We start from the raw sequence: 15,525 nt of genomic DNA, 5'->3' as shown, positions 1-15,525 counted from the left end.
GAGTGATAGATCTAAACATCGGTAACAGCATGCCCTTCAAAAATATGTTATCTGATATATGTATTATCTCTACATCATTGCTTACCTCGCTCTTTTCAAATAAACAGATTTACAATGCTGTTTTTACAATAATTAGTGTCCTGTGATGGAACCCGAGCCTAAATCCATGCGTTTTTTTTTTTTCTAAAAAGTATTCTTTTAATGAATTTATTTACACTGATGATATTATATGTACGACCGATTCTGTGTACATATTTTGCCAAGGCGTGGGGTGAACGTTATTTTTATGAATTGATGGAAAAAAACTCATCAGAAATTCAATTTATTTATTTCAACGTTCAATAGCCGACGCATTCAATGACTTAATATTTCTTTTGCATTTCTCGTTCATTCATTTCTAATAATGTCGTAAATCAAAAAAAATCGATATCACCGCTTTTATTAATAATATTTTCTCCTGATAATGTTAATGCATAATAAAAATTATTATATATTTTTTATGAATAATTCAGCCCGCTTAAACGTTTAAAAATGTATTTATTTATTTTAAATAAGTACATAAATTTATTTCATCTCCACTGATGATGGTTCCGTTTTTTGCTATATATTAGAGAATCAGAATTGCGATTTAATTTGGATATTATGCTTTCTTGCCACCAATTCACATGACCATGATTTATACAGTAACAATTTCATTAATATTTATATTTATTTAAGGTTTAATGTTAATAATTTTTATGTAAATATATATCAATATAGACGTCGTAACATGCACTGATATGTATATCAATTAAAAACGGACACAACATTCTTAAGTTTCAACATAATACTCCAATTTTCAAGAGGTATATTACCGTCCTTTTGCAAAAATTGAAAAAATGAGTTAAATGCATAATAAGTGTCCCGAAGCAACCCTTCACTCGGTGCAATAACCGTAACATATAGTTTCCATAAGATGACGTAAGTGCCATTATGGTTTTGGCGCGAATCACGGCGATGCTTAGTGAATATTAAAGTTTTAAATGCTTCTGAAAAACAGATGGACTCAATATTGTTGTGTTACGGTTGGAAGGATGAGTGAGCCAGTGTAACTACAGGCACAAGGAACATAACATGTTAGTTCCCAAGGTTAGTGGCGCATTGGTTATGTAAGGCGGTGGTAATCACTTACCGTAGTGGTGCCACCAACCTTGAAAACTACGATATGATGTACCTTGTACATGTCCGCTGGTTCACACACCCTATAAACCTACACACCAACAATACCAAGTATTACTGTTTGGCTGTAGAACAAGTGAGTTGTGCCTTCTCAGACTGACTCTAAGCAACGCCCTACCCGAGTATTATCCAAAGTCAATAAACACAAGTTAATATCGGCCCACACTTCAATAACAAAACTTCATACACTGGATTGGTTCAAATGACTTTCGCGTTCGTCATAAAATGGAATGAGATGTGAGGGTGACCTCATTGAGTGCACGCTGCAATATCGTTGCGAGAGTATTACTAATGGAGTAACACGTTTGAAACTGTTATTTATTACATCGGAAATTGAGATAGATCGAGACATTTTTATCGATTATTTTTGTATAAAATTTATTAGTATATTATTTTGAAACTTTATTATAGTTTAGCTTCGGTAGTGTACTTAACTAAATTATAAGGCTAAAGATTCCGAGATCGACAGTTCGAATTAAAACCGAAAAATTATTCGAGATTTCCTGTGGAGGAATTCCTTGCCTTGTGCCTTGCATTGTTCTGTAGTATAGGAATCATTAGTCATTCCTTATATCACTAATGTGCCACTAACTAACTAAAATTAAATAAGATGTTATGTCCTGGGCGCCTGTAGTTATACAGGCTCACTATTCAAGCCGTAATACAAAGATACTATAGGTTATTCGAATACATGATGGAATGGGTGGAATCTACCCAAATGGGCTTGTTGCACCAAGTAGCACTTTATTACCTTAATTGCATTTTTTATTTGTATAAATAAATTGATTAGAATCTATAAAAATATTACATTTATCGATATAAAACTCCGATATAAGCCGAGATGGCTCAATGGTTAGAAAGCTTGATCATGTGAACTGATGATTGCGGGTTCAAACCCAGGCAAGCACCACTGAATTTACATGTGCTTAATTTGTGTTTATATCAGCAATCCACATTGGAGTAGCGTAGAGGAATTCGTTTCAAATAATCTCCACAAAGGGAGAGGAGGCTTGAGCCCAATAGTGGGCTAAAGTGCTGTCACTTTATTTTTATATAAACATCCTAATTCTATAGGAAGGAGAATTGATTTGTCTTTTGTTTTTTTTATTGATACATGGATTATAAGCTACTTAAATAATATGAATATAAAAGCTTAATTGTTAATCAGTTGGACTTTAAAATCAAATTGATTCAATGAAACAGTTATAATCCACTGAATCGTTTTCGCATTGGGTTTCAATAAACACGAGATATTAATTAATCGGAAATGTGAACCTATTTTATTTAAAAAAAAACGGTATTTGTGTAAAAAAATATGAATTATTTTTTAAATTGTTTTAAAAAATATAAACTATTTATTTAGTATTTTATCCCAGATCAATATGATTGTAGATACGCTATTTGAAACAAACATAATGATATTTTTTGTTTTATAACATATTACATTACAAGTACAATATTTAAAAAAAAAAATTAGTAATATTAATATTTTGTTGTATTCTCTGACACTTTGTAAATCTGTATTTCGTAGCAAGTGGCTACGTAACGTCTTGCGTACGCATGCGTGATAGCTTGGAGTACCTACGCAACAAGTTGTCATCTTTAATATAGGGTTTGATGATAAAATGTACATTCACACTCATTTACGTTTAGTTGTCACACAAAACTATTTACAATATCTTCATATTCTTATTGCACATTTTTTTATAAAGTCTTTCCAAAATACGAATGAAGAGAGTGTTCTTCTGTATGTGCCTTCACTTGCTAACTACTGTTTCCTTGAATGTAGGGCTTTGTGCAAGCACGTCTGGGTAGGTACCACCCACATAATATATTTCAACGAGAATCAGCAATTCTTAGAATTGTTGTGTTTCGGTTTAATGGGTGAGTCGGTGTAACTTCAGACACAGAGGACATAACAACGTAGTTGCCAAGGTTGGTAGCGCGTTGGTGATGTAAGGAATCGTTAAAATTTCTCAAGGCACCAATGTCTATGAGCAGTGATGACCACTTACCATCAGGTGACCCATTGGCCAGTCTGCCTACCTATGCTAACGAAAAGTGTTTGATTCAAAAAAATATGGTTGTCAGATATGATCATCGATTTTAATGGTTATTGAAGTAAGTAAAGAAAACCAATAAATATAAATGGAGTAAAATTAATATTTATTATTATAATAACATATAACAAGGATGTGTTATAGTGCGCGCCACGCACACGAGGTAGTACAGAGCGTTGAAGGAGAGAAGCCTTGACGTCATAAAAGAGCTTCATGCCGTTTGCTATCACGGCTTACGAGTGCGTCTTGCCCCCCAAGCGGCACCAAAATATTTCACATCAAAAGTACTCGCTCGAGTCAAATCAATGAATTTAAAATACTTATATTTGGATAGTCGTTAGGTTAAGCGCTACCGTTCGTAATAAAAATGAAAATTTGTCAAGAAACACTGGCACTATACTCACGTATATAAGTTAGATGAATGTTAATTAGATAAAAGTTTTAATATGATGACGCTGTCTTTACTTTAACGATGTTTCTCGATCTATTAGCCCTTCGCGCAGAGTTTTCATGTATCTGTTATAGTTTCCTTCGATCTGTTTATTTATAGCACATAAACTATTTAACACATTTCGATATTCAATGTCGTTGGTGTCGCCTTTAAATGCCACGTACCACAGCTTATTTAACATAAAACTAGATAAATACGTTATTTTTTTGTTGTTGTTATAATCGAACTTTAGTATTTATTCTATGAAATATTTTGTCATTATACGAGTGTGGCGGTAGCTTTACATGTGATTCTATCTCACCAATAAAACGACTAAATCAATACACATAAATCCTATACCAGAAGATGCGACGCGTTTCGTAGATCGTTTAACTGTATTATAATATACGAGTACATGGCAAAGACGTACGTCGACGGTTTCGCTAGGTATTACCATTACATTACAAATAATTCTCGTTATTTAAATTCCTTAAAATTAGTAAGAGAATGAGTAAATTGCGTCTGATGCAGAGTTTATCGACTCGTTCCACCTCAAGAGTCGTAGATTCCATTCCCGCTCGAGCAGAAATTGATTCGGTCTGGAGTCATTCTTGCGAATGTTTTCTAATTAAGATAAGTCTACTCATACGTAAATAGTGAAAATTTATAGTATACGAGAATGGCATACAGATTTAAATAACTTGGTTATTAATTATAAAATACTGTAATATAAAGTATTCTTTCATTAATTAGTTAGTTTAAAAGTTTTTTATTTGAAAATAGAAGACAACACGGAAAATCGAACACTCGGCAAAATGGAGCTTTTGCTTGCAAATAATGGCACTCAAAAATATATACCGCTTATTACAATGTCACTGCGTCGCTAACTATGGGATCTCAGGCAACATTATATATCGCCCTGGTCTGTAATAATACTGGCTCACTCATCCAATTGATTTAATTTCACGTAAATATTAACTTTATAATAATCGTAAGAAATATATAACGAACATTTCATTATGACAAAATTGAAATATAATTAATTAAAGTATGCCTTTATAAACCTTTCCGAATAACTATCTTGATTAACTTTTAAAAAAATTATTTTTATTTTAGACTAACAAAAAAAGTTGTAAAATTTTTATCAAAAAAATTAATTTATATTTTGTATCACCCTCAAAGTGTTATGTCGAAACTAATATCTAAATAACATTTTTTAATTCATATTCAAGTTAAAAATTCGATAACAGCTGATACTGATAACTAAAATCTAAATGAATAATAAAAAAATAATATAAGTTTAGTTTTCACTTTCACTTTATTTCTGCATTTCAAAGTCGCATACCACACTATTGTAACTCACGTGCACTTATTCATTATAAAAATTAATAATAACATCAAAGATATGTCTGCCATAAAATAAAAATATTTATTAATTAATCAAAAATTTAAAATATTCCCTAAATTTAATTGGAGAGGTAAATAAGATTAGTAATGCCATAAAAAAGGCATTCCTACTATCCTTACGTTTATGTTCCATTACGATGACATTTTAAATCAAACAATTACTTTTACAGTCGAGGTAACCCAGCGGTAAGAACATGTTAACCTCAACAGACGATTTCGGACCACAACCAAGGCAAGCACCACTCAATTTTCATGCGCTTAATTTGTTTTTATAAATCATTTTATAAATTTGCGGTAAAAGAAAACGTGGTGAGAAAACCTCCACCTGTATGTCTGTTTCTTGTGCATGCATCAACTAATTGGAGCAGCGTTGTAGAATAATCTTCAAGCCTTCTTCTCAAATGAACAGAAGGCCTGAGCAGAGAGCTGTCAAATTGATAACTAAAATAAATCAACGGACAGGTCCCATTCAAAGATATTTATATTCTGAATTTATCAGTCAAACGCTATAAATACAGTCACAATGCTTGGAGTAAATTGCTTCCGTTCGATATGCGGTTGTGCTTATTTTTAAAATGTTCCCTTCGCAGAAAAATAAATAGGCGGAACGGTTGCTAGAACATGTAAATGCTAATCGAAGATGCGTGTTTGATCCCAGATAACCACCACTCAGTTTTCTTTGATGAGCAGCGTGGTCGAACAAACTTCATTCCTTCTCCCGTGGAGGGCGGCCTGTCCAGCAGTGTATTTTCACTTTTAATAATAATAACAGCGTCAATGGCATAATAGAATACGATTCGCCTAGCGATGTAAAAAGTCGCAGGATCGATCCTGACCCATTGGGCTATTGCCGTCCCCAGTCCTAACGCAAGAGATAAGCTTAAAAAGAATACCCCCTACTTTGATTATGTTTAATTTATAAACTAGGAATATTAGTAATTCCATAATTAATTTGGGACATTGCTACTATTATTTTTTTGGAATATTTGAATAACACTTGTACTAAATCATAAAGGAGTTAATTTATTTATATAACAACTAGACGTGTACACGACGATATACCGTCGGATCCGCTTCCCAAATTTCTAATATCAGAAATTATGAAATTCCATACAAACTTTCATCTCTCAAATAATCCCCTTAGGAAATGAATTTAGAAAATAACTTTCTTAGTGATCACACAGGTTTCAGTGCAAAAATTTATACTAATAGACATTACCGGTTAAAGCTTACTGTGAGCTAGTAATTTTAAAATTTTATCACATAGACGTCCTGCGATTTCATTACGAAGTAAAGTTGGATTGCAATCTAACACCATAAAATGCGTTTATATCCTGTTTACAAACCTGCAAGCGTCGGATTAAACTCTGACAAATGTACAAATATACAAACTCTACCAGTCCGAAATAAAGCAGCGTTAAAAATAATCCGAAAGTAAGAGAAGACTCTTGTTTTCAATAGGCAGACATTGACATGAAGTCACTTTAATATAAACGTACGATTATTTTTGTTAGTAAATTGTTTAAGAACAATAGCTCGTCATGTCAATATTGACAATTAATCACTCGCTCTTTAAAATTTATTAGACAAAGCACTACTGTTTGCTGATATAAATGACGTGTGCGTTGTACCTTTGTCATGTTAGTTAAATATTTATAATGCTACTTACCGAACAATAGAAGCAGTAGATCGCTCAAAGCCAAGCTAAATAGATAATAATTTGTATCTGTGTGCATAGCCGGGTGGCGAACGATCACTACGCATACGGCGACGTTCCCTATGACCCCGGTTAAGAATATCACAAGCAGAAAGACTGTTATGGGCACGATTCTAAGCAAAGGCAGCCTTCTGGGGCCCATCATACACCACAACATTTCATCTTCGGTGCAGTCGAAGTAACTCAAGTTTGTACATCTTGAGTAAAACTCGTCGGCTGTCTCGTTATTTGATTCGGTCTGGAGTCATTCTTGCGAATGTTTTCTAATTAAGATAAGTCTACTCATACGTAAATAGTGAAAATTTATAGTATACGAGAATGGCATACAGATTTAAATAACTTGGTTATTAATTATAAAATACTGTAATATAAAGTATTCTTTCATTAATTAGTTAGTTTAAAAGTTTTTTATTTGAAAATAGAAGACAACACGGAAAATCGAACACTCGGCAAAATGGAGCTTTTGCTTGCAAATAATGGCACTCAAAAATATATACCGCTTATTACAATGTCACTGCGTCGCTAACTATGGGATCTCAGGCAACATTATATATCGCCCTGGTCTGTAATAATACTGGCTCACTCATCCAATTGATTTAATTTCACGTAAATATTAACTTTATAATAATCGTAAGAAATATATAACGAACATTTCATTATGACAAAATTGAAATATAATTAATTAAAGTATGCCTTTATAAACCTTTCCGAATAACTATCTTGATTAACTTTTAAAAAAATTATTTTTATTTTAGACTAACAAAAAAAGTTGTAAAATTTTTATCAAAAAAATTAATTTATATTTTGTATCACCCTCAAAGTGTTATGTCGAAACTAATATCTAAATAACATTTTTTAATTCATATTCAAGTTAAAAATTCGATAACAGCTGATACTGATAACTAAAATCTAAATGAATAATAAAAAAATAATATAAGTTTAGTTTTCACTTTCACTTTATTTCTGCATTTCAAAGTCGCATACCACACTATTGTAACTCACGTGCACTTATTCATTATAAAAATTAATAATAACATCAAAGATATGTCTGCCATAAAATAAAAATATTTATTAATTAATCAAAAATTTAAAATATTCCCTAAATTTAATTGGAGAGGTAAATAAGATTAGTAATGCCATAAAAAAGGCATTCCTACTATCCTTACGTTTATGTTCCATTACGATGACATTTTAAATCAAACAATTACTTTTACAGATGAGGTAAGCCAGCGGTAAGAACATGTTAACCCCAACAGACGATTTCGGACCACAACCAAGGCAAGCACCACTCAATTTTCATGCGCTTAATTTGTTTTTATAAATCATTTTATAAATTTGCGGTAAAAGAAAACGTGGTGAGAAAACCTCCACCTGTATGTCTGTTTCTTGTGCATGCATCAACTAATTGGAGCAGCGTTGTAGAATAATCTTCAAGCCTTCTTCTCAAATGAACAGAAGGCCTGAGCAGAGAGCTGTCAAATTGATAACTAAAATAAATCAACGGACAGGTCCCATTCAAAGATATTTATATTCTGAATTTATCAGTCAAACGCTATAAATACAGTCACAATGCTTGGAGTAAATTGCTTCCGTTCGATATGCGGTTGTGCTTATTTTTAAAATGTTCCCTTCGCAGAAAAATAAATAGGCGGAACGGTTGCTAGAACATGTAAATGCTAATCGAAGATGCGTGTTTGATCCCAGATAACCACCACTCAGTTTTCTTTGATGAGCAGCGTGGTCGAACAAACTTCATTCCTTCTCCCGTGGAGGGCGGCCTGTCCAGCAGTGTATTTTCACTTTTAATAATAATAACAGCGTCAATGGCATAATAGAATACGATTCGCCTAGCGATGTAAAAAGTCGCAGGATCGATCCTGACCCATTGGGCTATTGCCGTCCCCAGTCCTAACGCAAGAGATAAGCTTAAAAAGAATACCCCCTACTTTGATTATGTTTAATTTATAAACTAGGAATATTAGTAATTCCATAATTAATTTGGGACATTGCTACTATTATTTTTTTGGAATATTTGAATAACACTTGTACTAATTCATAAAGGAGTTAATTTATTTATCTAACAACTAGACGTGTACACGACGATATACCGTCGGAACCGCTTTCCAAATTTCTAATATCAGAAATTATGAAATTCCATACAAACTTTCATCTCTCAAATAATCCCCTTAGGAAATGAATTTAGAAAATAACTTTCTTAGTGATCACACAGGTTTCAGTGCAAAAATTTATACTAATAGACATTACCGGTTAAAGCTTACTGTGAGCTAGTAATTTTAAAATTTTATCACATAGACGTCCTGCGATTTCATTACGAAGTAAAGTTGGATTGCAATCTAACACCATAAATTGCGTTTATATCCTGTTTACAAACCTGCAAGCGTCGGATTAAACTCTGACAAATGTACAAATATACAAACTCTACCAGTCCGAAATAAAGCAGCGTTAAAAATAATCCGAAAGTAAGAGAAGACACTTGTTTTCAATAGGCAGACATTGACATGAAGTCACTTTAATATAAACGTACGATTATTTTTGTTGGTAAATTGTTTAAGAACAATAGCTCGTCATGTCAATATTGACAATTAATCACTCGCTCTTTAAAATTAATTAGACAAAGCACTACTGTTTGCTGATATAAATGACGTGTGCGTTGTACCTTTGTCATGTTAGTTAAATATTTATAATGCTACTTACCGAACAATAGAAGCAGTAGATCGCTCAAAGCCAAGCTAAATAGATAATAATTAGTATCTGTGTGCATAGCCGGGTGGCGAACGATCACTACGCATACGGCGACGTTCCCTATGACCCCGGTTAAGAATATCACAAGCAGGAAGACTGTTATGGGCACGATTCTAAGCAAAGGCAGCCTTCTGGGGCCCATCATACACCACAACATTTCATCTTCGCTGCAGTCGAAGTAACTCAAGTTTGTACATCTTGAGTAAAACTCGTCGGCTGTCTCGTTAGGTCGGAGGAACTCCTCCATTGTTGTAGACTATACTTCAGTTGTTATATATTAGTCTCGTGAAATCATTGTTTATTATTCTTGAAAGTGTACTTGGTGCCATATAGCTGTTTATTTAACTTTAACAACACAACGAATCATTAAAATATTTTGTTTACTCATTTAATGATATTTGAAATTTTACAAGTTTCATCACAATTTTATTTAAAAATATGCACATAAGACTTTTTTATATTTAATAGTTTATTAATATTAAAAAAAAGATTACTCATTGAGTCTTCTTAATCGTCTTCTGAATCTTTTCAAACTTTGTCCGTACAAGAATAGATTAAGAAAAAAATCAAAAATATAGTTTAATTTGAAAATATTTGTTGTTATGTCTAAGTTGTTTTATATAAAAAAAATATAGACGTTAATTTAAGCAGTTGTAGGTTTCAGCGAATCGGGATAACTTTCTACGATTGCAACACGTAGACGCGCTACGCTGCTACGTCAGTAGCGGGCCGCGGCTGCGAGTCGACTGGGCGATGGGTGAGTAACAAGAAAATTATAATAATATAAATTAATAAATAAATCAAAGGGTGGTCGTTTATAGGTTTTAATTTCATTTGAAAGAAATAACTTTATAATACTAAAATTGTCCGTAGGTTTTATTATAATCGAGCACATTTCCAAGTCATAGGATAAACCTGTTACGCTATTTGCGGTTGTTGTTTTCTGTAGCTGTGCGGTACATGCATAGAGCTTTTTTAGTCTTTTATTTAGTAGTGTATTTAAGATTTTACTCGAAAATAAAATTAGTGATAAATGTTATATGAAGAGCCGAGATGGCCAAGTGGTTAGAACGCGTGCATCTTACCCGATGATTTCGGGTTCAAACCCAGGCAAGCACCACTGAATTTTCATGTGCTTAATTTGTGTATATAATTCATCTCGTGCTCGGCGATGAAGGAAAACATCGTGAGGAAACCTGCATGTGTCTAACTTCAACGAAATTCTGCCACATGTGTATTCCGCCAACCCGCATTGGAGCAGCGTGGTGGAATATGCTCCAAACCTTCTCCTCAAAGGGAGAGGAGGCCTTAGCCCAGCAGTCGGAAATTTACAGGTTGCTAATGTAATGTATGTGATGTTATATAAAGTTGTGAAGTGAATTAATGAATGTTGGAAGCGGTGTTTTTGACGGTTATTCTCGGTAGTTTATATTTAATAAAATTCTGTAAAATTACGATTCGTAAGTGTTTATAAAAGCCCACTTGAATAAATTATTGATGAAACAATACGTAGAATTTACGTTTACCAATAAATAAATTCAAGATACATGTTAAATAAACATGAATAAAACAGGCAACATACTGCACAAAAAAGACAATAATAAATTAATCCTTGGCTAACTCTTTAGGAGGACTTTTTTGTATATATTTAATAATAAAGAACAGAACAGAAGTAAATTGAAAAATTCAAAAATATGTATGTATTATGTATCAAATTAACCTAATCTAAATAGGAAGTGGTCACCGCCACCATTCCTTACATGAAATCAATGCGCCACCAACCTTGGGAAGTAAAATGTTATAGAACGGCGGTAAGAGGAGAAACGACAAGAAACTCGCATCGTTTTTTCTTTTTTTTTTGTTATTTATTATAGTTGTCATGACAATGCAATTAAGTACATATATAAGTATTATTCATATAAAGATATCATACAAATTTAAAGATTACTGGTGAGTTTAAGCATTGACAAGTTGTATGATATTTGTATGATTTCCTGAGACCGCAATTATTTATCGTGTATTTATATGCATGTTGGTAGCTGAGTCTTGTGACATAATAACACTTTGAGATATGCGAATTAGACGGAACTTTGACAAACGATATGATTTGTATAACTAAATATCCTATACCCACGACATATAAATATATATGTATGTATATTATAGTAAGATTTTTATGAATTTAGTTGACAGACTGGCAAGTGAGACATTTGGTCGTAAGCGGTCACGACCTCCCACAGACATCAGTGCTGTAGGAAATATTAAACATACCTTATATCACCAATGCTATGTGCCTGTAGTTACACCGGCTCACTCACCCTTCAAACCAGAATATAATATTACTGCTTGGAGGTAGAATACACGATGAGTAAATGGTACCTACCCAAACGGGCTTGGGCAAGACCCTAATGAATAAAATGAAAATCTGCCACGTGTACTTGATAGTACACGTGGCAGATTTTCATTCATCACATGTAGGTTTCTCACGATGTTTTCATTTTGAACTCCGAATCATCTACAAAACTACTAAATACAAATAGTATACTCTCGAGTTTTTCCTCAACAATACCTCTACTGTAATCATATAATATACAGTAACAAAAGGATTCAATTAAAGGGAATTCTAAAAACAATAACTTAATTAAAAAACAAAATGTAATTTTGATGTCTTTGATCGTTCCGCTACGACCCTTTTTATTGGGGTAATACCGTAAGCGCCCCATAATGACATTATATAAAGTACATATAATTCTAAATTATTAATGTATAATCGACAATTCACTAAAACATTTAAATAATATCGACGGACACTGATTAACTAAGTTTCAGTTATATATCAAGAAAATATTATGAATTCCTCAAGAATGCAACTGATAGCTACGAACTTGTTACCACCATGACAACCTAAGATGGATGCCCCTTTCCTTTACTGCGTCTCAAAGGTGACGTCACTTCCTTGACCACATCACTCAGTTCTCGTTCTAAAATAAATTATTAATTAAGATATAGTCTATGATAGTTTTGTATATCTCTAGCTATAGGTAAAACCATATTTTTTGTTTGGTGCTTAACACTAAAAATAAAATCAGGTATTAAAAATAATAAATAATTGGTAAAAGAAATGTTCTTTTTAAATGGCAAACGTTTGGCCTCGTATCTTTTCGCACCTCGGTCGTAAATTTAAATAATCTCATTCCTTTGAGCTACTTAAAATTCTTTATAAATATATTACATTACCGTCCTGTAAATTTCCCACTACTGGGCTAAGGCCTCCTCTCTCTTTGAGGAGAAGGTTTGGAGCATATTCCACCACGCTGCTCCAATGCGGGTTGGTGGAATACACATGTAGCAGAAGTGTTTTCCTTCACGCCGCCGAGTACGAGATGAATTATAAACACAAATTAAGCACATGAAAATTCAGTGGTGCTTGCCTGGGTTTGAGTCCGAAATCATCGGCTAAGATGCACGCGTTCTATCCACTGGGCCATCTCAGCTCATAAATATATACTAATATTATAGAGAGGTAAAATTTGTTTGTTTGTATGTAGAGAGTAATTCCCAGAACTAATGATCCAATTCTAAGAATGTTTTCACTGGTAGAAATATATCTTATTCGTGAGTGCTTTAGAGTTAATTATATTTATAATATACCATTTTCTTTATTAATAAATTACACTCGAGCGAAGTTGGGGCGGATCGCTAGTACACTTTATAGAACTAGTTTAATATACAGGTACGAGAGCCCTCTAATTTAACAGGTCAGTAATTATTTAAGTTAAGTATATAAATTACAAAACTGTTAACAGAATAAAAATTTCATTTCGAACATCCAACTACGTTCTCGACTTCGTTTGTACTGACTTTAATTTATTTACGTTTAGTTGTGCTAACGGTACACATATTATTTTGCCCTTGTCATGTGGAGTGGGAAAACGCGAAGGAGATTGATCGATGTGGGTGAACTTTGAGTGAGGTGATCAAGTTTATTTACTGTAAATATACATCCTAAAAAGAAAACAACGAGCCTGTACAGCTAATTTAAAAAAAAAAAAGTTAATAAATAAGACCTCCTTTCTTCTTTGGAATGACACGTTCGAGTTCCGTCTATTCCTTTATCATGTTTTTGTAGAAAATACAAAATTAGAAAAAACTCACCGAGTTTCTTACGCCGATTGATCTAAGGTCGAGGTGCTTTGTTTTTCAACCCTGTCGAAATTTTTACTTTGACGAGCAACAGGTAAGTCTAATGCTTTTATATATTGCAAAAATAAATTAGTATTTGGAAACATAGGTATTAGAATATTTTATAAATTTTATTTTTAAATGTCCCCGCCTTAACGCGAGAAACCAAACTTTATTTTTTGTACCCCTTTGCAAGTGTAACTATTCGAAGAATATGTTCTTGTTACGTGCGTGTAAAAATTATAACATACATTGTAAAGGATTAGATATATTTAACTCAAAAGTTAGTGAATATAAATTTAGTTTACGTCATATTACTAAACTATAACTGTTTTACTTGCTTTTTATAATTTCTGTTTTTGTTTTTATTTTGAATGTAAGTTGTCATTTGTTTGTATTAATTTTAAGTGGAAACTTGATTGATTTATGTTTTTTTTTAATATTAAGTGTAATTATAATTGTTTGTTTTCCAAATAAATAAAATAAATACTTAGATTTACTAAAAGCTTTACTTTTCTGTTCAATCGTGGACGTCTCAATTGCAAATATTCTTCGGAAAATGAAAGGTTGGACTTGGAATCCAATTCATCCGCCCGTATATTAATGAATTAATTTCAGTCGAAATTGGTTTAGCCCAAAGTCATTAAACAAATAATATTAATCTAATCGAAACTCATAACTATTTATAAGTTTAACTAAACGATGACTCGAGTGGCACAGCGGTTTGAAAAATTTAAACGAAGTCGAAGGTCAAGCGTTCAAATCTACGTAAAGGTCACTGTGACTTTTAATAGTGTAAAGTGTTTACATTTGAACTTATGGAGGAGTTTTTATGTACATTAGGTTCTGTAAACTTTAAAATAACGGAAAAAAAACATCTTTTTTATTTTGGAATAACGATCACGTTGACCACGTTTTAGTACGAGTCCAAGTGTCGCCGCTCTTTTTTCTCCTTTTTTTATAAATGGCGCATATTTAAAAACTTTTCACGCACACATTAAGAAACAACACAAATACATTTTCTTATAAAACAAAAACAATATGGGCGGGGTAATCTTCTGACGACTACAGTCAACCAATACACACACAGATACAATTAGGTACCTACATCTACGGAATCGTAGGCAGTTTTTCGTAATATTATTGATATTACTTTTATGCTTTGTTAAATAAATATAAATTTGAAATTATTAGTAATAATATACAGAAATATTAAAATTATAAATAAACACATTATACGTATAATTATTATTAAATGATAAGAATGGTATTAAGCCTTAAGCCGTAGCCGTAGCCGTAAGCCTTTCGTTTAAGTTTATACTAGTTTAAGTTTATATTATAAATTTAAGAGTGGATTACTTTTTATTGTAATTCAATAGTGCTGTAAATATCTGTAGTGGAGAATCACACTGCATTGATCCGTGTGCTTTTGATTGCATTGATTTTGTGAATATGCGGATTGTGTTTCAAATAAATAAATAAATAATAGCAATTCATAAAATGTTATTTTAATAATACTAATGTTTTATTTTTTATATAATTGATATTATGCTAGTGAATTGATCAATTCATATAATTAATGAGATCAATTAATCAAATATCTTTTGATTTGATTTTCGTTTCTATGAAATTACAGAAAATAGATTACAACTTTAAGAGTCTTATATAAGGAATACAGGAAAAGTAATAATGAATGTATCGACGATAATTCAGTTTACTACAATAAGGACATCGGAGCGTTAAATCGA

General features: G+C 32.4%; 1 protein-coding gene across 1 annotated transcript in view; it reads right to left on the bottom strand.

Annotated features, from left to right (window-relative positions):
* LOC125072236 (neuropeptides capa receptor-like) overlaps positions 1 to 9,842 on the bottom strand; it is an 88,535-nt gene extending 78,693 nt beyond the window's left edge. The window contains exon 1 of the mRNA XM_047682760.1: positions 9,548 to 9,842. Coding sequence (XP_047538716.1) covers positions 9,548 to 9,842 — 295 coding nt within the window. The remainder of the gene's footprint in view (positions 1 to 9,547) is intronic.
* Positions 9,843 to 15,525: the final 5,683 nt, after the last annotated feature.

Source organism: Vanessa atalanta, chromosome 21, assembly GCF_905147765.1.
Source record: "Vanessa atalanta chromosome 21, ilVanAtal1.2, whole genome shotgun sequence".
Classification (NCBI taxonomy): Eukaryota; Metazoa; Arthropoda; class Insecta; order Lepidoptera; family Nymphalidae; genus Vanessa; species Vanessa atalanta.
The sequence above is the reverse complement of the archived record's forward strand: the minus strand, read 5'-3'. Positions and strand labels throughout refer to the sequence as shown.